The sequence below is a fragment of the Girardinichthys multiradiatus genome, chromosome 20, assembly GCF_021462225.1.
Source record: "Girardinichthys multiradiatus isolate DD_20200921_A chromosome 20, DD_fGirMul_XY1, whole genome shotgun sequence".
In the NCBI taxonomy this organism is placed as follows: domain Eukaryota; kingdom Metazoa; phylum Chordata; class Actinopteri; order Cyprinodontiformes; family Goodeidae; genus Girardinichthys; species Girardinichthys multiradiatus.
In genome coordinates this window covers 48,433,148-48,458,593 of record NC_061812.1, presented here as the reverse complement: position 1 = coordinate 48,458,593, position 25,446 = coordinate 48,433,148, and the positions used below count along the sequence as shown (strand labels likewise).

At 41.3% G+C, this 25,446-nt stretch overlaps 1 protein-coding gene across 2 annotated transcripts in view; it reads right to left on the bottom strand.

Moving 5' to 3' along the window:
* The window catches only part of LOC124857578 (copine-9-like), a 347,174-nt gene that overhangs the window by 49,638 nt on the left and 272,090 nt on the right, over nucleotides 1-25,446 (bottom strand). For both annotated transcript variants that reach the window (XM_047348904.1, XM_047348903.1), the window contains exons 11-14: nucleotides 20,852-20,893; nucleotides 5,421-5,496; nucleotides 2,456-2,509; nucleotides 2,199-2,260 (exon numbers count right to left, since the gene is read on the bottom strand). In XM_047348904.1, the coding sequence (XP_047204860.1) occupies nucleotides 2,199-2,260; nucleotides 2,456-2,509; nucleotides 5,421-5,496; nucleotides 20,852-20,893 (234 nt within the window). The remainder of the gene's footprint in view (nucleotides 1-2,198; nucleotides 2,261-2,455; nucleotides 2,510-5,420; nucleotides 5,497-20,851; nucleotides 20,894-25,446) is intronic.

Here is a 25,446-nt window from a genome sequence, read left to right as displayed (position 1 = left end):
GATCACCCATGGCCTTACCTCACAACAATGTTTGGCTGATAAACCCAAGAAACCGGTAAACCATTTTGCATTATTGGTGCTAAAGTGTTGTGAAATTTCTTTTGTTTTGCTTTTAAATTATATAGACACAATGCACTGTAGTTTTTTTCCCCTCTAAGACAGAGTGGACACATTTTGTTGTATTCTTACAGGAGGCACTTTTAGTTTTCTCAGGCAGACGGCAGAGTTGTGGATACACGTCATTATATACAATGGCTTTTGTGTTATTCAGAGTTCTTATGGACAGTACTGTTTGAATACTGTGTCTTCTGAGGGCTAAATTGGGTTTTTCACAAATTCTACCTCCATTGTTCTTACCCATTGTTCTTCTTTTTATGTACAAAAATACTTTGTACTTTTACTTTCCCAATAATTGTGAACAATTTTATTTTACTTAAGTACTTTTCTTATCAGTGACTTTCACTTTTACCAAAGTTATTTTTTGTTAAAGTATTTTTACTTTTACTTAGTTATTTTATTCTTAGATTATTCTGAATCAAACTGATCCAGCTCCAATTGCAGATTTAACCAGCTAAAAATAAATAACCATTTGTTGACGTACCTCTCCAGTATGGAGAGCCGTTTCATTCAAAATTAAATAAATAAATAAATACTGTCATTGATAAATTATTAATAAATATTCCATGAAATAAATAAATATCTCCATGAAATAAAACCAAATAATTATGTTAAAAGATTCTGCGAGGAATACCCTGGCTCCCTCCCCTCGCTATTGCCGTAAAAGCCTGCCACGGCGGTTGCCGCTGTTTTTGTGGAAACCAATGCTGATTATCGGCAAACGGGATGTGATTATTGTTATAGGCTGTTAATTTTAAATGATGATGTCTTTATTGGTTTTTATTTAATAAACAGCGTTAGACCCATATTTACTTGAGATGGGAAATAAATAGCACTATGTGCTATGTGCTGAAAGGATGACCATGACTTGCACAAACAGCTTTCACAAAAACAGCGGCAACCGCCATGGCAGGCTTCTACGGCCGGAGCCAGGGGAGTGAGCCAGGGCATTCCTCGCAGAATCCCCTGGCTCCCTCCGGCATGCTGTCTTCTGGCAGGCAGCGGCATGCTTCTGCCGGCCACTGCCACGAATTGAGCTCGGCCCTGCTGTCCCAGCTCCGCCCCACAGATAAAACTCCGCCACCTCATTTGAATATAAGAGCATGAAATAAAAAGAGGGTTAAAAAGTAAAGTCACTGGAATATGTAAAGTAGCTTTACAAAATAAAAGTGACACAAAATAATACTGCATTATGAAATAAATAAATAAATCTTTAAGTGAATTAAATAAATCTTGAAATGAATTAAATAAAATAAGATGACAATTTTTTTTTACATAATTATTTTGTTTTATTTCATGGGGATATTTATTTATTACATGGAATACTTATTAATAATTTATCAATAGAAGTAATTAGTTATTTATTTAATTTTAAATAAATAAATAATACTCCATACTCCAGGCTGTCCAAGGTTTCCCTGTCCAGTTTGTTTTATTTGAAAATATGAGACAGTGTTTACTATTTTAAAAGTTTCTAGGTTAACTTGAATTTATTGGCTTGTTTTACCTGAGTTGGTCGTGTTTGTTTACAGTATACCGCCATATTACTTACGCACAGCTCTCGTGAGATCTCAGCCGCTCATCAAACTATCTCAAGCGCTCTTCACCGTATTGGTATGAATTAGAAAGGAGGTATCTTTTATATTCTTTTCCTGATTTCTTTGATACTAAGTTTGGAGTTTGGACTTTTTTGATATAAGCTATAAATTAGAGCACAGCATAAACAAGAGGAGTAGTTGATGAACAGGCACATTGAAAAAGGGTCTCTCTGATTTGAGGTATTTTATGAGGCACCCTGACAGCTGTTTAAGACAGAGAACATGATGTTCTTTATTTATCCCTCTTCAATAAATTCTTTATAGAAAAAAGTAGGTTCACTTGCAAACGAAGTCCAAGTTAACAAAGCAAATCTATAGGGCAGGGCTACATTTGAGATGTCCTCCTTTAGACAGTCATATAATTCTATTGAACAACAATAAACATTTTTATTCATTTCCTTCTGTTTATCAGAGCTCTAATAATTTACAGCAATTTCAAGATACCTCCATTCCTTGGTAAGACATTTCTGACTGAGCTCTTACCCTCCTCTGATGTAGTCGACAAACGTGTGTTCTGACTCCACTTTAAAAGACAGGAGAGTCACCTAAAAGATGGAGAGAGGGTAGATGATGTAAAATAAAGGAGAAATGAATAATAACAATGGCACAGCATGGGAAAGAAAAACAGATCCCAGTCAGGGCCTTTGTAAATATCCTTTTATTGCTCAGAGAAGTTCAGTCTGCCAGGGTTCAATAATATGTTGACATGTATTGATGAAAAACAGTCAAACTGGTCTTACCGTCCCTGAATTGACATATTTCTTCTTCTTGCCTTTCTTTTTAGGATTCAAAACCTAAACCATGTAACAGGAAAGAAATAATTTGTTTTTATCATATTTGTGTGAGCAGACCGTGCATAACCTTTCATGCATCTGGTCCTGTGGGTGGATGTCCATATTATACTGTTTTCAGCAAAAGAGTAAAATTTATAATGCAATAAACATTACTTACCCTCTGAAGTCAAAGCTTTTTAAATATAATTGTACCCAGCCTGTTCTTATGTAAAAATCCTATCTTATGTAACCTCGGCCCGGTGATGTACAATTACATTTATTCCTCATCATTTTTGCAGGGCAGTTTGAACTATTAAAATAGTCTTTACAATGTCCTGACTGTAAATGTCTTTATAACCATCACTGTTCCCATCAAACTGAATTAGTGTTTACATCCCTGCTGTTTTCATTTCTTGTAAATGGTCTGCTTTTTAGGCACAAATATGATTGTTCATCTTGTAAATTTTTTACTACTTAGTTGCACATTTCTTTTAATCTGAGTATGCTATTTTTAAAAACTGTGCAATATTATTTTCTTATGTTGTAAATTTGGCTTTATGGGACAGTCTCTTATTCTTATTTTCTGTTTTTAGATTTTTACCTGTGTGTATCTGCATGCTTCCATTTGCCTTTCACTTTGCTGTGGGTACACTTGAATTTCCCCACGAAGGGATATTAAAGGATGTTTCTTTTCTATTTGATTCTAAAACAAAAACTGATGTGCATATTTGGCTAGAAGTTCTTCAAAATAAGAACATGCTTCAAAGAATTTTCTGTCTGCAATGAAACACGGGACAACATCAGTGTCATGTCCTCATTTTTTCTGATACTAACAATTTACATAAGGCATGGGGAAATGTTCAGCTTTTCATTTGTCTTGAGACTGACAGACATAAGGAGACAAGACATTTATACTTTTTTATCCCTTTCTACAACTATCCTTTTGACTTGGTATTTATAATAATTTTTAATTGTGTATAAAACCTTAAGCATAAAGTTCAGCAATATTTTAGTTCTACACAGAGAAACGGACAAAACCCAAAATATATGAAGAAAAAACAATCATATATATCACCAAGATAATTTGGATAATCATTGGCAATCTTTTCTGTTTTTGTTATGACATACAATCCAATTTTCTCTTTCTTTCATGATAAACATGCTTTCAAAAGTTTACAATATTAATTATCAAATTTAAAGGAAATTACACATGAAAGCACATATACAAGATCCTTATTTAAGCTCCTAACTGTCATACAAGTTGGTTTTAAACTCAGTAGAAAATAAATGTATAATGACTGTCATGATCCACTGGTGTTTGTTTTTTGGTTTTCATTTGTGTTTGCTTTCTGATTGTTTCTTCACTCTTGACTATTTTCATTTGGGTTCTTCCTTATCAGTTCATTCTTCTTTGTTCTTTACTATGGTTAGGTCATGTCTTACTAGTTCATTCCTTCATGTTTAGCTTCTTACTTATTTTTGTGTTCTTATTGTGCAGTTTAGCTATGCTCTCGTGTTACACTTGTTCTCTTTTGTTTTGAGTTAAGCTCCCTATTTGTTAATCAGTCCCCTTCCCTCAGTTCCCCCTGCTCAGCACTCTCACATCTATTCAACATTGCCCTGATTAAGCTCAGCTGGTCCCAATCAGGTTCCAACTATCGCTCAATATTTAAGCTGCCTGGTTATCACTGTTCTTCACTGGTTCTGTCTGTTATGCTGCCCGTGCTCTCACTTTGATTCCATAAAAATTCTGTTTTGTTATTTTATTAGTAAACTATTTATTTCCATCAGTCTCTGCGTTTGAGTCCTTTAATAACTACAACATGGTAATGACAAGCAGACCATATGACGTTTGACTCAAAAGTACATCAATAATGCAACATGAATGGCAGTAAGTGTTGGTGCGAGGCGTTTATTTTAGCTCACAGGACTGCTTTCATCTGCACATGATGTCATGAGAAAAAGTCCTCTGTTATGGCTTGCGAGATATAGGACCCCAGAATGCAGACCAGAAGGCAGCAAGTAAAAAAATTTAATTAACAAAAATTCACTCTCAACAGAGGCAGGAACAAAACAACGAACGGGTAGGCAGAACAGGCAAAAACAGACATGGCCAGGCTTGCGAGACAGGCGTGGCGTGACTACAGGACAAGAGTATTATCAGAATAATGTTTCCGCGAAGAACAACTGAACAGGAGTGAACATGGAAAGTAAACCAGGTGGAGCTAGGAGACATTAGTTTGAAGCAGGTGAACCGTATAAAGATAATTAACAGACAGAACAGAACGTGGCTGGAGCAAGAACAGCGACTCTTGAATACAAACAAAAACTAAAGCATGACTAGAACCAAAAAACAAACTTGACAAAACATGAACAAGAATAAAACATGACCAGAAAAATAATAAACAGAAACATGATTCAAAAACTGTGAGACAAATATAAGAAAAACCCAGAAAGCAAAAACCAAACAACCCCAAATCATAACATCCTCAGAATAAATAACCTCTGGCACAAATTTTCTCAATATTTCTTAGCTTTATTGTGACAGAGATATAGATAAAACATTGAGAGTACACATTTAACCTGTTGGCACATCAGCTGACCTTAAAGGGTTATAATTTGTTCCAGTTAGTCTGGTGGATTGGAATTTTCAAGTTCCAAATGGGAAAAATGTATTGTAATATAGACTTTAGATGAACCCAACTTCATAAACAAATTCGAAAAGTTACTGTTGCCTGAAATTATTTCCTAAAACCAAACTTCTGTTGGTCAACATAGTGTTACAGTGTGTGAAAGCATTAAAACCAAAGAAATTCATTATCAGCTTCTATTGCTGTCAGCCTGGTCAGTGCGCAGAACAATTAGCAAACCCAACTTGCCACTGTAACATTGTTAAGTTCTCATTCACATTCTTTGTTCTTGAATACTTTACCTCATAGACATTGAACTGGCTTTGGCCTCTGGACAGTTCCCTGTAGCTGGTGGTAAACTCTCCAATGAAGTCGTGACTGGACAAAAATAGAGATAACGGGAAAAATAACTCTACTACTAGCTTACCAATATGTTCTTTTATAGTAAAGCATTAGCAACATATCACAGTTTCAGAAATTTATCAAAAAAGATTTTCAGCATGCTCAACAGGCAAAGTTAGAATGAACTTTGAGTTATATCACTTTATACTTAAGGAATGTAAGTTTCCTTTTCAGCTCTTGGTCAGATCTCATTGGCCAAGTGTCATTGGCTGTAACAGACCAATTAGTTTAAAGCTAGTGGTAAACGATACACAATGGGGGAAGTCCAATGGTTAATAACATCAACAGATTTGATTGTTAGTCAAATCTAACATTTGGCTTAAAAGCTAAATGCCCAGCCATGCTAACAGTTTTTGGTGGTACCAAGCAATTTTGTATATTAATACATTTATAACTCCAAATTAATATCATAAAAAATAAGTAATATTGTTTGCTTAAATCAAAAAAAATAAATCATGATTCATAGAAAGTTTCCAGGGAGCTTCCTATCAAACCCCTAACCAGATAGCTGTCACTAACACATAGATAGGTTTTCTATTTGGTTCCTGGAAGATTTTTCTCCCTGTAGCCAAACACCCCAGCTCCTTTATGAGATTTTAACACTATCTCAGTGGTTAATTTACAGCTATCCTTCACCCCGTGACTGTACAAAGAAAATACCTTAAGCCAGCCAACACCTCATACCTAATAGAATGCTTGGCTCTTACCATCCTTTTTTCATTTAATAAGGAAACCTCTCCAGTCCTATATAGTGTCATTCACCAGCTCAGGTCCTGGTATGGCCAACATGACCAAACCACAAAAACCAGCTCAAAAGAGTAGCAAAATTAATTGACACCAATTTTGTTTGGGGCTGGTTGACCTTTCATCTTTGTAAACCCATGATATCTCCAAAAAACTGAGGCAGCACAAATGAAAATATTTGTTCCGCAAAAAACAGCACAAAGATAGGAGAACTGATTGACACCAGTTCTGTTTGGTTTGGTTAATGTGGGGGTTTGTTGGCCTTCAACGGCCTCTTAATATCTTTAAAATGATAACGGCAAACAATTTAAAAAAAATTGTACAAACAGTACAAACCAGCACACATATAGCACAAATATTAGACACTAATTTTATTAGATAAGAAGAAAGTGGGGGGCCAACTTCATTCAGGTCCACAACTGCTCTCTGTCCCAGATATTGGGACCTACAGCCATGGATTTCAACACTAAAACTCCGGTACATACTTTTCTGGAACTTTTCAAAATAAAGTGCATTAACCTTCTCCCAGCACAGCCAGGAAAGGGGGTAACTGCGGACTTCCTGTGGCGCCATTACCCAAATAAAAGCACAACTCCGAAGGGGGAAGGGGGGTAGCAGAGGACTTCCCAGTGATGCCACTGCTCTTATAAGACCCCCACCCTTCCCACATATTGCTCTCTTCCACACCGATGACCATCAGGATAGGAGGGAACAAAGCGCGCTGATGTCTTTTGCTGGCAAAAAGACATAAATTCAACTGGATCCAAAGCCATATGATCATCGATCATATGCAAGGTTAAGTAGAATGAAATACTGTCTGTGTATCTGGTATTTTCATTCATGAACGGGGATAATTAAGGTACAAACATTGCTGACTGTCTCTCCGAGGTCCCGCAGACGCAAACGGTGTTCGAGAGAGGCCCCGGCAAGGACGCAGTCTCTCAGCCTGAAGGAATATGGCAGAAACCGCAGCGGACAGGCTGAGCCGCCAGCTCTCCGGAGCTAACTCTTTTGTTCACAGAGCGAACGCAGAGGTTAGCTACCGAGCCAACCGCTTGTTGACTGGATACCTTCTTCAAACTTCACCCTTGGACAACATTCCCTCAACATGGTCAGAGGTTAGGTTTGGGCAGATTAACAGATAGGTTTAGGATGAAATGATCTAAACGTTTTCATGTTATGAAGTTTTGTTTTGTGGAACCTGGCTATCTTTAGTGCTAGTAGGCTAGCTACGGCACGCGCCGGTTCTGTGTTCTTTGTATGTTTTAAAGTTAAGATAAACTTTATTTAAAGGGTGGTTTTAACCGGAACATTGCTCATAACGTGCCGTCCGCCCTTATGCATTTTAACCCTTTTATTAACCCTGGTATTTTAAAGGTATGTGTTGATTCTAGTGCTAAGCTCTCCACTTCTTTGTTAGCTCAACGGCTAGCCGGTAAGAACACGTGGTAGCACTAAGACAGAAAGGTGGTTGGTTTTCAAGCTAGTGAATAATCGTCCCTGAACATCATTTACTAGATTTGATAACTAAGTAAACACCACTAAGCCCCATTTCTCCAGAAAGATTTGGCTCTTTTCCAAAATACCCCTTTTATAATCTTTCTTCGAATATTATTTCAATAACTAAAGGCAGCTAATTAGACACCGTTGTGAAATGGTCATCCAGAAGGTTGGTTTTATTCAGTAGATCATTATTTAAAACATTATTTTATTAAAATAATATTTTATCTGATCTTGCATTGTGAAGGGTGGTCTAAACGTTTGCTGATTATTGCCTAAGTTAGTTTCAAGACTAACTTAACTTCACTTCCAGATTCTTCAAGATAATCCTTGGTTCTCAAACATAAACATTGCATGGTAATGTTGCATCACTCTTTTGGTCATGATTTCCAATCATCTTTAATCAACTTGTTTATATTGTACATAGCCCATTAGTCTTCATTATTCTTTCATTCTGCTTGGTAGTTTAGTTTAATTGTTTTAGCATAGTAAAGAGATTATTAAATATTAAATAATATTCTCAGATTCATATTTACAACACAGACTACATGTGTTGTTCGATGAGTGATTCTGTGAATGGACCCTCTGATTTAGTTAACAAGATACACTTTACAGAGAACACTGTGCTTATTGTTACTTCTCCTGCTCTGTTTTCAACTGAAAGTGTCTACTTGTGCCTGCCCTGTTGATTAACTTAAGTTTTTGACACCATTTTTACTTTGTAAGTCCCTTTAACAGTCATGGCTTATAATCTGCTAGTGCACAGCTCAGACCTCTGTGATCACAGGATCATTGGTAACTTCATAAATGGATGGGCCACTTGTGACAATGAGGCTGCTTCCAAAAAGTGAACAAGCTTATATTGCTGCTCTACACTGTGAACTCCCAACACTGAAAGTTCTTCCTGATCATCCTCTAAAACATTTTTCAGGTTAATAATAGTTCATAAAATAGGAAAGTTTGATATCAGTGCATACACGCAGAGATCCTGCTTAGATTGATTCTAACTATCACCGCTACAGGTGACTACAACCTTACTAGTGTCAGGAGGGTCCCATGCCACCTTGCCTCTCTCCAGGCCCTGGGGAAACGACCAGCATCACAGCATGCACCAGTGCATCAGCCAGGTGCGCCCAATGCCTTGCACCAGTGCACAAGTCGGTGGAACACTGTTCTGGCGTTCCAGACCCTGGACCCTGTGGCCAAGACACCTCCACTCCTTCCTCGGGGGGTCTGGCCAATGCCTCCACTTTTCTATGCTGCCTCAAGGTGCCTGAACCTGCTGCCTGCTGCCTCAAGATCCCTGAACCTGCTCCATGCTGCCTCCAAGTCCTTTGTGCTTCAGTTCCTGAGGTCTCTGACGAGGGTGTCCAGGTGGTACTGCCTCATGCCCCAGCTCCTGAGGTCTCCAACAAGATGTGAGTCTCGTGTTCCTGTGGACCCATCACATGTTCCTGTTTCGGAGTTCTCTGACAAAGGCTTCCAGGTGGACCTGCCTCCTATCAGCTGTGGTTGGCTTGTGGGACTCCTGAGACAGCTGACGGGTACCGTGAGGCTGAGCGTGCCGTGGCCCGGGCTGTGGCAGAGGCAAAAACTCGGGTCTGGGAGGAGTTCGGTGAGGCAATGGAGAAAGACTACGGGTTGGCCTCGAAGCGATTCTGGCAAACTGTCCGGCGCCTCAGGAGGGGGAAGCAGTCCTTCACCAACACTGTTTACAGTGGGGGTGGGAGGCTGCTGACCTCGACTGGGGACATTATCGGGCGGTGAAAGGAGTACTTCGAGGATCTCCTCAATCCTGCTATCACGCATTCCCTGGTGGAAACAGAGGCTGGGGACTCGGGGTGAGACTCTTTCATCACCCAGGCTGAAGTCACCGAGGTGGTTAAAAAGCTCCGTGGTGGCAGGGCTTCGGGGGTGGATGAGATCCGCCCTGAGTACCTCAAGTCTCTGGCTGTTGTGGGGCTGTCATGGTTGACACGCCTCTTCAACATTGTGTGGCATTCAGGGAGAGTGCCTCTGGACTGGCAAACTGGGGTGGTGGTCCCCTTTCATAAGATGGGTGACCGGAGGGTGTGTTCCAACTACATGGGGATCACACTCCTTAACCTCCCTGGTATGGCCTACATCAGGGTATTGGAGAGGAGAGTCCTGCCGATAGTCGAACCTCGGCTTCAGGAGGAGCAGTGTGGTTTTCGTCCTGGCCGTGGGACACTGGACCAGCTCTATACCCTCTACAGGGTACTTGAGGGTTCATGGGAGTTTGCCCAACCGGTCCACATGTGTTTTCTGGACCTGGAGAAGGCATTTGACTTTGTCCCTCGTGGGGGGGTGCTACAGGAGTATGGAATCAGGGGCCCTTTATTAGGGGCCATCCAGTCTCTGTACAAGCAGAGCAGGAGTTTGGTCCGCATTGCCGGCACTAAGTCGGACCTGTTCCGGGTGCACGATGGACTCCGGCAGGGCTGCCCATTGTCACCAGTCCTGTTCATAACTTTTATGGACAGGATTTCTAGGCGCAGCCAAGGACCGGAGGGGGTCTGGTTTGGCGACCGGTAGCTTTCATCTCTTCTTTTTTGCAGATGACGTGGTCCTGCTGGCCTCCTCTAGCCAAGACCTACAGCATGCGCTGTGGCGGTTCGCAGCCGAGTGTTAGCGGCTGGGATTCAGATCAGCTCCTCCAAGTCCGAGGCCATGGTTCTCAACTGGAAAAGGGTGGCTTGTTCTCTTCAGGTTGGAGGGGAGTTCCTGCCTCAAGTGGAGGAGTTCAAGTATCTCGGGGTCTTGTTCACGAGTGAAGGAAGAATGGAGCGGGAGATCGGCAGACGGAGTGGCTGCTGCAGTAATGGGGGCGCTGTGCCGGTCCGTTGTGGTGAAGAGAGCTGAGCCGAAAAGCGAAACTCTTGATTTGCTGGTTGGTCTACGTTCCTACCCTCACCTATGGCCATGGACTTTGGGTCATGACCGAAAGAATAAGATCCTGGATACAAGTGGCTGAAATGAGCTTCCTCCGTAGAGTGGCCAGGCACTCCCTTAGAGATAGGGTGAGGAGTTTGGCCATCCGGGAGGGGCTCGGAGCAAAGCCGCTGCTCCTCCACATTGAGAGGAGCCAGTTGAGGTGGCCTGGGCATCTATACCGGATGCCTCCTCGACGCCTTCCTTGGGAGGTGTTCCAGGCACGTCTCACTGGGAAGAGGCCCAGGGGACGACCCAGGACACGCTGGAGGGACTATGTCTCTCGGCTGGCCTGGGAGGTGTCTGGGGAGAGGGACGTCTGGGCGTCTCTGCTGAGTCTGCTGCCCCCGTGACCCGGTTCCGGATAAAGCGGAAGACGACGAGTACAAGTACGAGTACGAGTAAAATTTGCAGAATCACCATGCGCCTGCCAATGTCCTATTGCCCTTTGGTCCTCCATAAACTCAAGCTATGACACTAAGCGTATGGCCCACACATGACATCAATCTATTGAATATGTGTTTTTCCTTCTCTGTTAACACATCCACATTATAACTTTTTAATGGTGACCTCTGTGTATAACACACTAGTAGTGTAATTTCCCTGCCACGCAACCAATAGGCGGTATGTTCTTTGAAACTCAACAACACATGCAGGCATACAAACATTTTTCTGCACCACCACTGAATAAACTTTCAGAATGGCAGGGACTCGATTGTTTACATGGACAGACAACAAGGTTCAACTGTTGCTTCAGGTGATTTTGAATTATAAAATGATCAAAACCCGTTTTCAAATCATGGCTTTAGAAAAAATGCGTGTTGTCATGGAAAACCTTTACATTTTCACCAAAAAACTTTGTTGTGTGCACAGGGCCTCATTTAGTTAGTCTCATTGTTCCTTGGCCTGGTTAGAAACCTTTCAGACGATATAGACACTATTGTCCCATTTCCACTAATCACAAGGTTCAGCTCAGCCCTACTCACTTTTGAGGCTGTTTTAATATTAATGGATATGCACAACCATTACTATTTTTAGTACCTGGTTGGATGCAGTTCCAACCATGCCAACTCTGGCTGAAAACTCGACGTCAGAAGACTGTCACTGACTGATTGGGTCGGAGGTAGACTCACTAGTCACAGCATATATATTACAAAAAGTAAATCTTCAGTGGTTAAGTTGTTGCATGCTGGGCTTATTGTGTGTTTGACCACTATAGCAAGCAAGCATTAGGTAGCGTTAGCTTACCTTCACACGTCCTTTGTTTCGCCACCCGCAGCCTTCCCTGGCTCTTTTATTTTACTCTGTGTTTGTGTCACATACAAATTACCATAATTATAAATTATCAGGTCACTTTTAACATCACATTACAGCACATAACTTGCTATTGGCAATTTTGCCCACATTGATATGGTACTCAATTTTAATGGAAAAGGAACCAAAGCCTGTAAAGTAGAGCTGACCGGAGGCGAGTTGAGTAGGAGGTACTAATGGAAAAGGGCCATATAACACTAAAGCAGCAATACCTCCTGAGGAAATAAAGTAAAAACAAACTATCCTAACAACAGTAATAGTTGTTGATATTGACAAGGTAAGATTATTTGTCTAGCGCATTTCAGCAACAAGACAATTTAAGGTACTTTACTTGATGAAAACATAAGAAAAGAAAACGTAAAAAAGTACATGGCAGTTGCATAATAAAGAAAAGTTGGACTACAGACTGAAACGAATGATTCTTTAGTTAATAGTTTAAATAGAACAGTTAAAGGCAGCTCTAAACAAATGGGTTTTTAGCCTTGATTTAAAAGAACTCAGGGATTCAGCATTTTTGTAGCTTTGTAGAAGTTTGTTCCAGATTAGTGGAGCATAAAAACTGAATACTGCTTCTCATGTTTGATTCTGATTCTGTGAATGCAGAGTAGAGTTGAACCAGACTTAAAACGCTGAAATGTTACGTGCTTTTACACACACTTCGGAAGTTAGGGACATTATTCTAAATTTGATCTCACACACACTACTGAAACACTACATGCTTTTCCACACACTACTGAAACGCTCTCAAATAAACTACTGAAATGGAAACAGAGGGTGTTTCTGTCATGGAGTGACATTTTTGGACTTTGTTTGTGGCTTTGTGTTTGTTTACCTTTTGCTTAGATGTTTCTATTTTGGTTTTTGTATCATGTTTTCTTTTCTCCCTCTTCTGCCTCCTAGTGTTTACTTCTTAAGTTCTTTTATAGTTGTTATTACTTTGTATGGTTTATTATTATTATTATTGTAATTATTATAGTTCTTCGTCTTCCCTGGATTATCTAGTTTTATTTCTCTTTAGTATTTTTATGTTTAATTGTGTTTTATTATTTGTTCCTTTGCACTCTTCTTGTTTACTAGTTTATTTTCTGTTTCCTTTCCAGTTAATTCAGTCAGTGTGGTTAGGTTTGTATTCAGGTTTTTTTTATGGGTTCTTTGTTTGTTCTTAGGTTGTTATTGTTATTCCTATGTTCCCTCTAGTTTATCTGTTTACTTTAGTCATGATTATTCTAGTTTTCTTATTCCCCATTTGATTATGTATCTTTGTCTATAGGTTTGCTTGGTCTGTGTTTCTGTTTTTTATTAGTTACTTTGCCCATCCTCAGCCTTTGTATTTGTTTCACCTGTTCCTTCTGCTTCCCTGCCTCCTTGTCACACCTGTTCCCTTTTTTTTGTCTGATTACCTGCCCTTTGTTATCCCTCAGTATATTAGTTGGTTTTGTGTAATTGTTTGTTGCTGGTTCCTTGTGTTTGTCATACCGCGTTCTCAAGCCACATATTCGTGCTGAGTTTTTTCCATGTGCTTGCAGAACCTCTTGTAAGTTTTTGGATCAGGACTTTGTTTGTAGCTGCAGTGCCTTGTTTGGTTTCTTTTGAAAACCTCTGGAAATAAAGCTAAAACCTTTTACAACATGCTGCTGCCCAGCTCTTGTCTGCACTTTGGTCTGCCCTCAAACCACACTATGACAGTTTCACTAGAAAAGGAAAGACCTTGAGAAAAAGTGTGAACTTTGTCACTGCAGTGTTTGTTTGTCCCAGAAGCATTTGTTGTGTGTTTGTTAACGTCTCTACACTTTCTTAATTATCTTAAAGATGTGGAACGTGGAACATAAAATCAATATCAGACTACTAACAAAAAGGCTAAGACAATTTATATATGTGACCTTTCTGAATGTATGTTTTTAATTAACACCCCTGATTGTTTGTTCATGTAAGTGTTGTATTCTTCTGTATACCTCACCTTGCTTAATAAAGTTAAAAATAAATAAATAAAAGCATTCGCGTTAAGCCGTAAAAATGGAGCCTGAGGGTAAAACCCGCTGTCTCCATGGTAAATACAGGGGTTGGACAATGAAACTGAAACACCTGTCATTTAAGTGTGGGAGGTTTCATAGCTAAATTGGACCAGCCTGATAGCCAGTCTTCATTGATTGCACATTGCACCAGTAAGAGCAGAGTGTGAAGGTTCAATTAGCAAGGTAAGAGCACAGTTTTGCTCAAAATATTGAAATGCACACAACATTATGGGTGACATACCAGAGTTCAAAAGAGGACAAATTGTTGGTGCACGTCTTGCTGGCGCATCTGTGACCAAGAGAGCAAGTCTTTGTGATGTATTAAGAGCCACGGTATCCAGGGTTATGTCACCACCAAGAAGGACGAACCACATCCAACAGGATTAACTGTGGACGCAAGAGGAAGCTGTCCAAAATGGATGTTCGGGTGCTAACCCGGATTGTATCCAAAAAACATAAAACCACGGCTGCCCAAATCACGGCAGAATTAAATGTACACCTCAACTCTCCTGTTTCCACCAGAACTGTCCGTCGGGAGCTCCACAGGGTCAATATACACGGCCGGGCTGCTATAGCCAAACCTTTGGTCACTCATGCCAATGCCAAACGTCAGTTTCAATGGTGCAAGGAGCGCAAATCTTGGGCTGTGGACAATGTGAAAATTCTATTGTTCTCTGATTAGTCCACCTTTACTGTTTTCCCCACATCCGAGAGAGTTACGGTGCGGAGAAGCCCCAAAGAAGTGTACCACCCAGACTGTTGCATGCCCAGAGTGAAGCATGGGGGTGGATCAGTGATGGTTTGGGCTGCCATATCATGGCATTCCCTTGGCCCAATACTTGTGCTAGATGGGCGCGTCACTGCCAAGGACTACCAAACCATTCTTGAGGACCATGTGCATCCAATGGTTCAAACATTGTATCCTGAAGGCGGTGCCGTGTATTAGGATGACAATGCACCAATACACACAGTAAGACTGGTGAAAGATTGGTTTGATTCAATTCAATTCAAATCAAAAATACTTTATTATTGCCAAAGGGAAATTAAATGTTGTAGCTCATTATGAGGGTTTCTTCAAAGAGCCGTTGTAGATGCTGATGGCTGTGGGCAGGAAGGATCTCCTGTAGCGCTCCGTCTTACAGCAGATCTGAAGAAGCCTCTGACTGAAGACACTCTGTTGCTGTAGGACAGTCTCATGAAGAGGATGCTCAGATGAACATGAAAGTGAAGTTGAACATCTCCCATGGCCTGCACAGTCACCAGATCTAAATATTATTGAGCCACTTTGGGGTGTTTTGGAGGAGCGAGTCAGGAAACGTTTTCCTCCACCAGGATCACGTAGTGATCTGGCCACTATCCTGCAAGAAGAATGGCTTAAAATCCCTCTGACCACTGTGCAGGACTTGTATATGTCATTCCCAAGATGAATTGACGCTGTATTGGCCGCAAAAGGAGCCCCTACTCCATACTAATAAATTATTGTGGTCTAAAACCAGGTGTTTCAGTTTCATTGCCCAATCCCTGTAACTGCACATGGTCTTTATTCACACCTTTTACATATTCATTGTGGCTTATAAGCTTGTTTTCCTTACAATGTTCTTGGGAGCGTCAGCCGCCCGGTCAGCTGACAGCTGGTGAGGCAAGCCGCATGTTAGCGCTGCGGGAGCGTACATCTCTGAACACGTCGAATCACCTTTGTCATCATGCGTTATCTTGGTAAACAGAGATGATTTTTCAGGTTTGTACAAATAAATTCTCACCTGAAAACATTGTAAAAGGTATTTATTTTTCACAGAAAGTCCAATATATCCAACTTTAATCACTTCTTTTCTCACTCGTCTTTCAATGCCACTTCCGTTTCAACAATATGTTTCGACTCGCAATGAATTATGGTAAATGGTGGGCCAAGAAGTGAACACTGGTCCCATCCTTCAAATCTGGAGAAAAGTAGGACGCATTTGTTGGCCCCCTTTGAAGAAGCCTTTGAATTTGAACAGCCTTCGACACATTGCTGTGAAGTCATCGGCCCACAAATGCCACCTTAGAAGGACACAGCCCCTGAATTTGGACACAGCCCTTCTTAACATCTTTCCTTTGCTACTTCAGTTTCTACTGAAACATTTTCAATTTCTACTGAAATAATTTGAAAAAATTTAAGTAGTGTGTGAGAGCGTTTCAGTAGTGCGTGTCAGAGCGTTTCAGTAGTGTGCGTAAGAGCATGTAGCATTTCAGTAGTGTGTGTGAGAGTAAATTCAGAATAATGTCCCTAATGTCCCCCCATACTGGAGCCACCTCTGTTCAGCTTTTCAACACTCCCTTTGTTCACTTCTTACCAGTGGAGCGCTTCTCCACAAGAGACAATCTTTACCTTAATGGGAATAATGATCAATGATGTCAGAATTTTTAGAATGGAAGTTATCTACCACCTCATTTACTAAATGGAAGAGCAAACTTGGTTAAAGGTTTCAGTTGCACTGTCCCTTTTAACAATGTCCTGTCCGGCGGAGTAGCACTCAGAATTGTTGTCTGAGTGCCAAGAAAAAGCCCAACAGATTTACTTTCACAAGTGGAGCATTACAGCTAATGCTTTAAAACTAAGAAGAAGCACGAAAGAGAGAGAGATGGGGCAAAAAGGAATAGGGGAGAGAAGAATAAAAGAATGGAGGAAAGAAAGAAGGATGAAGATAATACAAGATAACACCCTGCTTGTTTCTACACCTGCAGAAACATATTAACAGCTTTTTTACCAAAAAGTGCACGGTACTTATCAATGCAAGATGTATTTAGTGGTAAATGAACTCAATATAGAACATTTGTGTATCTGTTAACACCTGAATCTAGATACCTGTGGGTCTAAGTGTGAGCGCGCTTGTGTATACAAGGTTTTTCCATAAAAATATACAATAGTGAGCGTGAGGAGCCATAGACCTGCCCCCCTGGACCCAGGACACATACGGCGGAGATCTGAGCCACAGACATCCAAAGGCCCCCTAGAGCACAGGAACCCCAGGAGAACCACCGCCGGGACTACCGCGACCCTCCCATAGAAGAGCAGGGGAGAGTCCCAGGGGAACCACCCAACAGCCACAGTGCAAAAGCCCCAGGGAGCTCCAGCCACGAGCCCACAGACCTCGCCGGCAGCCATATACACCTGAGCATATCCACCCATGGACCCTGAGAGCCCGGGACATTCACTCCCCAAGCAAAGGCCCGACAGAGCCCAGGGGTCCAGGCCCTGGCAAGCAGCCGCCAGGAGTGAGACAATACACACCAAAGCACCCAGCTCCTGACACCAACAATCACAAGTACATCGGCGGACTGAGACTCTAACAACTGGCAGGTAGTGTAGCGGAGAGGAAATAGGCACCACATTTGATGGGGACCTATTGATCCAGGAAAGGGAGCAGTCCAAGACCCAACCTGGCACAAAAGGGCGAGGAGACAGGCAGACAGCCAAAGCGCCTGAACCCGGGCTGGGCTAGCCAGGGCTGGAACCCGAACCTGAGCGACCCCGACCCCCTGCCCCTAGTCCCCAACGACCCCCATCCTCATCCAGAGAGGGGGCCATGTACAAAAGAGGGGTGTATATGGTCCAAACCAGCCGTCAACCAGAGCTGCCACAGGATAAAATAATCCCAACCCCCAATGAATTCCGATCCTAACCCCATGAGCCACCCACCCCCAATGAACCTCAACATGAATTTCCCCACAGGGCCACCCCCAACCAGTACACACATATCGAACACATGCCCCCAAACCCAAATGCCATGAATGCCTTCCCCACAGCACAGGGGCATACCCCACAGGTGAGCCTTATGCCTGAAAAGCTGATGGAGCAACACCCGCACAGTGCAAGCCCCAAGAACCCCCTCCACATCCTGCCGCCAACACAAAGCGCGCCGCGATGGCAAGGTCCCCGCGCAACGCTATCCCAGCCCCTGCCCACAGGCGCAACAGGGCAGCACTGTGCCCACAACAGAACTCCCGATCCCACACCAAGATGGTACAAACTCACCCGGTAAGAGGTCCCCAGCCAGTGGCAAGCACTCGGGGCTGGCGTCACCCATCAAGCCCTCGCAACCACACAAACACACCACATCACTGCAACTGCAACTACAGCCTAGGGAGAGACACTATCCGAAATAGCTCCACCACTGCCGCTCAGCGTGTCCAAATGCCGGTGACCCCAGATCCAAGAAGAGGACACAATCCCCCCCACCCCACACACTGCAGCCCTTCACACCACCCTCTAGCCCGCAGCCTTGATCCCCCCCAGACAAAACGGTCAGCAGAGCAGCACACCGCCAAGCCTGCCCACCTATCTGGCCAGCGCCAGCAGCCAGATGGTTGCTGGCGCTGGCCCGCCCAAACCATGATCATGATCATCTTTATAAACCCCCCCCCCCCTTCACAGGCACAAAAGGTTAGGTTAATAAAATACACTCTTGGTTGGTGCCATTGAGCAAGCCCACCCCCAAGGCCCTACATGTGAATGTCATGAAAATGTTATGTAAGTGAGAGTGTCTAAGTTGTACAATAAAATTGGGGCACAGGCTGCCATGGGACCGCAGAGATGAAAAACCCTCCAATGACGCACTCGCACCCCAAGGCTCTACATGAGTGGTAGTGTGATGGAGTGGACGGAGGGAGGTGTCAGGGGATGGGGAGGGAAGGACTGGGTGGCAAATTGCTCTCCCAGGGAGCCAGCTCCCTGGCTGACCCCAAAAGGCAACCCCGTTTGCCGAATTCCAACAATAGAGAGGCATAGGCATATCCACCGGGCCAAAGGCTAGGGATGTGCCCCCACCAGCCCTCCAAACACAAAGCCCCCTGCAAAAGTGCACTCCCGCGAAAAGAAGAACCACAGCTTCCAGGTCCAAGAACTTGCCTGACACCCATAACCCTGCCAGAAGTAGCCCCATGAGAAAGCCCACATCGAAGCCCACAAAAGGCAGAGAGCACACAGAGCCAAAACAAAAACCCATAAGACCAGTCCACACTGAGATCAACCCCGGCCAGCCTGCCCGCCCAAACCATGAAGATCCCTCCGACCCCCCTCCTCCAGACAGAACCGGTACCGGCGTCAGGAACTGGAACCCTGACAAGGAACCAGAATCCGAACCGGAACCACCCAGGTCCAAACGATGGCTTTCCCCACCCAAGGCCAACCACCCACCAAAAAATTAAAAAACGTTTTCATAAAAAACGTTTTCTTATAATATCTCTACGGCTAATTAGGTCACTGGAAATTATGCTCTCAAAGATTACAGAAAAGTGGTCAGATAAGGTAAAATCAGTTACAAAGTCCTGGGAGACGTTTAGACCCTTGGTGATGATCAAGTTCAAAATATGTATTTGTGTGTTTGTTGTGTAACATGTTGAGTCAAACCAACATTTTGCAGTGTATCATATAGTTCTTTTGTCCCTTTGTCTTGAGGGTTGTCAACATGGATGTTAGAAGTCTCCCACAATGATTAATCAGTTGTAATCAACAGATAGAAGGTCACTGGATTTCAGAGGCCTGTAAACTTTCATAAACATAAACATAGCTCGAGCAGGGCTTATTTCTCTGATGAAGGTCTAATGTTTAACAAAGCCAGCTTCAGTGACTTCATGTCTGGTATTATTTTGGTGGAAAATTCACTTATTTTGGAGTTATTTTAGTATACATATTCTAATAGATACCTAGATCTGAATACACAATGGAGGTAAAACAGCTATAAGAAGCTTTGTAGAAGCACAGCTGGTAAAGAAATGATTCTTGACTGGGATCCTTGGCTGGAGCATCAGGTGCATTGCTGAGCAATGGGCCCAACCCATTTGAAATATGTTTAGCAGTCCCTGGTCATCTTCAACGCTCAGTGGGTGGGAGGAGGGCTATATACAGGACAGGTCATAAACCCATCAAAAAGACATTTGTCTATATTCTATAAGCCTAATTACACTTTAATAAACTTTAGCACTTAACATGCTAACTGCATTGCATAGCTTGGGACCTCTTCTCCCCTTTTTGTGCCTGCCTTTAATGTTTCTGTCTGTGAATCCTCTTTTTCACTCTAAACTAACATGAGATTGCTGGGAAATTGCCCTGAAATCTTTTTTGGTTTGTCAATACTTATACCCTTTGTCCTTGGCACTGTGTTAACACATGCATGTATGCTCCAGACAACCAAACTACCAAGAGGTGGCCACTCATGCTGTCAGTTAATCAATGTATGATTAGTAGTGCCTTTCCCTGCTTACCTTTTTAATTCCTCCGGAAGCAAATGAGGCCGTCTTTTGTTTTTCTCCACTTCTTTTTCTAATTTTTAAAAACATATAAAAGTTTTACCTAATTTGATAAAATAATAAAGATCAGTTGATTTTGTTATTATGGCCTGATTGCTACCTCAGACTTGTTCTACTTTACCATGATTTTACCAATATTTACTTCATGGTCTAAATAATAGAAATTTGGAAATCTGGAAAAAAAAGAAAAGACCAAAATTATGGAAAGCACAGACATGGAGCCAGCAAGATGGAAAACCCCCACAAGGTTCATAATTAAAACCACAATTGTGTGAGGAGAGCCCCTACAGTCACCCAGCATCAGTGAGAAAAAGAAGCAATCTGCATTCTGTCTCCCTGTTCACTCAGTGACAGCTTTTCACACACAACTTTTGATAGCATTTGCAAGGCAAGTTCAGCTATCCATCAGCTTTAATAAGATGCCTTGGGTTAGACAAAATTGGTGTGACATTTGAATGATTCTGTGTGGAGCTGAAAATGAAATGAACAAAAGAAAGGAGAGAGATAGCAACAGAATTTACCTCCCATCTCTGTCCCAGTCATAAACGTCCACCTTCACTGTCCTGGAGGGAGGTGAGATGAGGGAGCCGAGGTGAGATTCACAGATAGGAGGGAAAATAGAAGTGAAAAAGGGAGACAGCAGAGAGAAAGGAGAAAATTAACAAAGGGCACGTTAAGTCAGAAAGTTAACTTTTTTAGAGGCTTTTTATCCTTTAAAAAGAAGACTGAGTTAGAAGAAAGGAGGCGGTTGTATATTATAAAGATAAGCTTTTACAGATCCAAGAAAGACCAGAAAAGAAGAACCCCTTTGAATTTGTTATAATTATAATTATTGTTGTTATTATTATTATACTTTGCATTAATAATAATAAATAAAAATACTCTTAAATTAAAACAGAATCTCAGCAAATTCAATGTAACTGACAGCTCAGGTTGTGCAAGAGAAATCCAGAGACTGGAAACACAATAGCCAAAGATGCTGGAACCCATTAGTTATGTTGGAAAAAGAATGATCAAAGAATTTGGGATAGAGCATGAGGCGATGCAAGTTAGAGAAGCATGGAAGAGCTAGAAATATGGAGAAATTTGAAAGTGGGGAGGAGAATACTAGGTTCAGTGGGACATAAAGCCATTTCCTCATTCTGCTTACATTTTGTTTTATATTTTGCCATTTTGCAAGCACAAACATAGAAGTATTTCATTGGGATTTATGTAACAGACAACACAAAGTAGTGAATAATAGTAAAGTGGAAGGAATGTTATGCTTTTCTTTTAGTTTGTGTCACAAATTAAAATCTGAAAAGTGTGTCCTGTATATGCATATAGCCCCCTTTAGTGTCATACTCCTAAATAAAGTCCAGTATAAACAACTGCCTTCAGTTTTTTACTGTTTACTGGATTTTTACTAAACAGTAACAATTTGCTCTAAAATGAACCAAAGAAGTCTAGTTTTTTAGTGCTTCATTTGTGCTGGTTTGTGCCGTTAAAATGTTTGCTTGTGCTGCTATAATTTCTGAGATATTGTGTGCATTGCGTTTTATTTTTACTATGTCAATCACATTTCTTATTATGCACCAAATAGTCTTTCACAGCAAATGAAAACGTTTTGAAGACAAATTAATGTGCTTAACATTCCTGGAATTTTTACAGCATTCAATTAAATTAGATTTCTGGACAAGGTAAGTGAACATAAAATGCTGAAGTTTTAGTAAAAATCCTGGGTTACTGCTGCCACAGAGAGGGATGGATGGATGGATGGATGGATGGATGGATGGATGGATAAACGGGTGGACATTTTAGCTATGCATTCAGGTAAATACACAACTGGTAATATAGTTTGAAGTCCACACTTTTGATACATGTTCAAACGAAGACTCAGCGAGGCTTTGTCTTGCTGATGTGACATTCATATTCAGTCATGGACACTTTGGAGCGTCTGTGGACCCCAGAGGGCTAAGGATCATTTCCAAAATTGAACAGATACTTTCCACTGCAAATGCACTAATAAAAATAGTGCATTTTATTTGGTAGTATCTTTCAAGACACCCAAGGATATTTAAAAACAATTAAAAAATAATAATAAAAACATACTGAAATTAAGAACTATTAGAAAAGGCTAAGAAATGAAAGTGAGAAGGCAAACTTGAACAGATAATTTTTGGGTTGTGATGTGAAGGTTGTAAGTAGTAAGTGTGCAGAGATTACTGGGGACTGTTATGTTTTGTGGCTCCAGGCAGATTGTGTAGGCAAGAATTACTCTTTTATTAATGCTAATCCTAGCTTTTGTTATTTCCCGACAGCCATTGGTGGACAGGAATTTCCTCTTTCCAGTTGTCTGCACCTCAAAAAAGGCCATACTCCAAAATGGAAAAATAGCCCTGTCAGCTGCCACTGTCTGGACAGATCTGAGTCAGCAGCTTGAACACAAGATGTGGCCCTGTAAAGTTTTGTTAAATTAAACAGACATCTGGTCATCTTTGGAAATAAATGATCAGGTAAGTTGTGTTGACACAGTTAGACTTAGGTTGCATTTCCCCTAAATAAAAAAGGCTGTTAGGCTTTTCAGCTTTATGTTCCCTTTAAAAAATGGGTTAAATTTATTCCTGAAGAAGCAGAATACAACAACAGGTTTTCTCCATCTGGGAAAAGAGAATACACAATTTTAATACCTGGCACTTGGGCTCATGTCTTAACTGATCTGATTTGGAAGAAGGTCAAAGACACATGTATATTTGTGTTCCAAAGAGCCAAGGTCTATCAAACTATCATCAGTAACTACATATACATCAGAAGTTTCTTTAAAGAGTTTCACAGCCATGTTGAAATGACATGTGACAGAGAGCCAGCAGTTAACAACTCAATGGTGCTCCAATATTCCATCAAAAATTATTCCTGCACACTGGCCATTCCAAGCAGTTTATGTCCGGAAACCTGTGTGAGTAGATTGCAAAAGAGCTGTGTGAGGGCAGGATGAAAGCAGCTGTATGGAGGTCAGCAAAGGCAGCAGATCTGATGAATGTTGCAAATACCAAGCCAAGCCACCTACCTAATTTAGCCACCCTGCGGTTAGCCAAACAAGAAAGAAAAAATTTCAAATTGGGGGACAAAGATTCCATTGTGTCTTTGTAATTTATAACTTAAAGCACATCTCACAGTGGAAGCATCAGATATGCTACTATTGGAGTCAAAGTCAGCTGCACGTGTGTAAGGCATTGTCCAAGAAATGTGCTCCAACAATGTGTTTTGATACAACCGGCTCAGTAGTGAGAAAACTGGTTAGACCAACTGGCGGGTCTGGCCATGTCTTCCTATATTAAGGCGTTCGGGCAGGGCACAACTGCTCCAGAGCTCCAGTAGTGCAAATGCTCAAATGCTGTCAGAGAGGCATGGCATGACAGAATGGATTCGTGCAGGTATAGTTGTTGCAAAGGAAGCTGTGACAGATTTTTCTCTGGCCAGTATCGGTGCTGTGGTCAAGGCCTTTACTACTCATCCTACTGCATCAAGATGATCTGCCAGTTGGACTGCCTGAAAAACAAAACACACCGTGTCAAAGACGTCTTTGTCAGGTCAATAGCAGAGCTTCTTCAGTCACAATGTTTGGACCAGCTCTTACATGCTTTCATTGTTGTGGGGCTCGGCACCTCAGGAAAAGAGCTCTGTGCAGGGACAGTTACTCACAGATAAAGCATAGAAGAAATAGCATGGATTGACCTGGCAAACCAAACTGAATTTGACTTGAATAAATTTCCCTCCACTATGGATAAAGAAAGAAAGACATTCACTTTAGAATGTTGTTGCTTTCAAGGAAAGCTTGACCAAAGATGGCCTGGGGCATTACACTGCATATTGCAGGAGAGGTCCATGTGTGTGGGAGCTCTATGATGACCTGGCAAATGGAGTGAGAACACCATCCAAAAAAAATACAACCACATGCAGTGTTATACATAGCAGATTGAGGATTGTTGTTGTGAATGAACTGGTTAGATTTTAGAGAGGGTCCGCAGTCTTGAATGGGCAGAAAAACCCAGATCAAACACTGACACTTTAGTGTCATAAATTGTTCTGCCCAAACATAAATTGTGTTTTTAGTGGCAAATTCCTTAAAGGCAAAGCTGTCACGCACGCTATATGTTAGGACGGGTTTTCACCTGAATCTAAAAGACATGAGGAGGGTGTATTTATACTTGGTGCATACAAGACAGCAGTGATTCATGTTCAGTTGATATCAAGTTATTTTTTTTTCTTTTGCTGTGACACAAACCGGACTGTCGAGTGAAAACAGGCAAATTGTGTGTTATCAGTATTTATTTATTTTTTTAGATAAAGTACATTTTCCAAATCAGACGTTTTTTTCACTCTTTTTTTAAGTATAAAGTATATTTGATTTTCAAACACACAGTCACTTTCTTCTGTGTCAGCCTAGAAGTCATGGTTTTTTACTTCTCTCAATGAATTAATTATTTTGATCCTTTCCTACCACTACATTGCAACCTATCTAAAGTACAAATTAAGCATACTCAAAATAACACTTGAAACAGGAAATCAATGTATAAAAACAAACATCTGTCCAAGCAGCTACAGAAATAATAGTGAAAAGTATGGTTTTTCATAGGTACTAGAAAACTGGCTTTGTAAAAAACATAAACATCATTGTAATGTCACTGTTCTTCTGCAGAAAGAAATAAGACTTACATTGTCTTCCTTCCTCCAGTGGTAATATATGACAAGGTCACATTATTGCTCACTGAACTGGCGAACAACAATGCACAGGAACAAATAAACTCACGTACATTTGTGAAACTAAAAATGGTGGCTAATTACAGCCTGCAATCAATTCAGGTGCAGTCATGAAATCGTCTGAAATTAAAACTTGTAATATCTCAGAAACTATAGGAGCACAAACCAGTACAAATAAACCATTCAGTCTATGTGTCTATGTTTTATGCAGGTGGGGTGTTACCTTCACTCATCTGATTTAGTGTTAAATACAGATACATTCATTTTAGTGGGGGATTTTAACATTCATGTTGACACTGATAGTGATATGCTAAATTTAGCCTTTAATACTGTCTTAGATTCAATTGGCTTTGCTCAAAACATCTGCAAATCTACC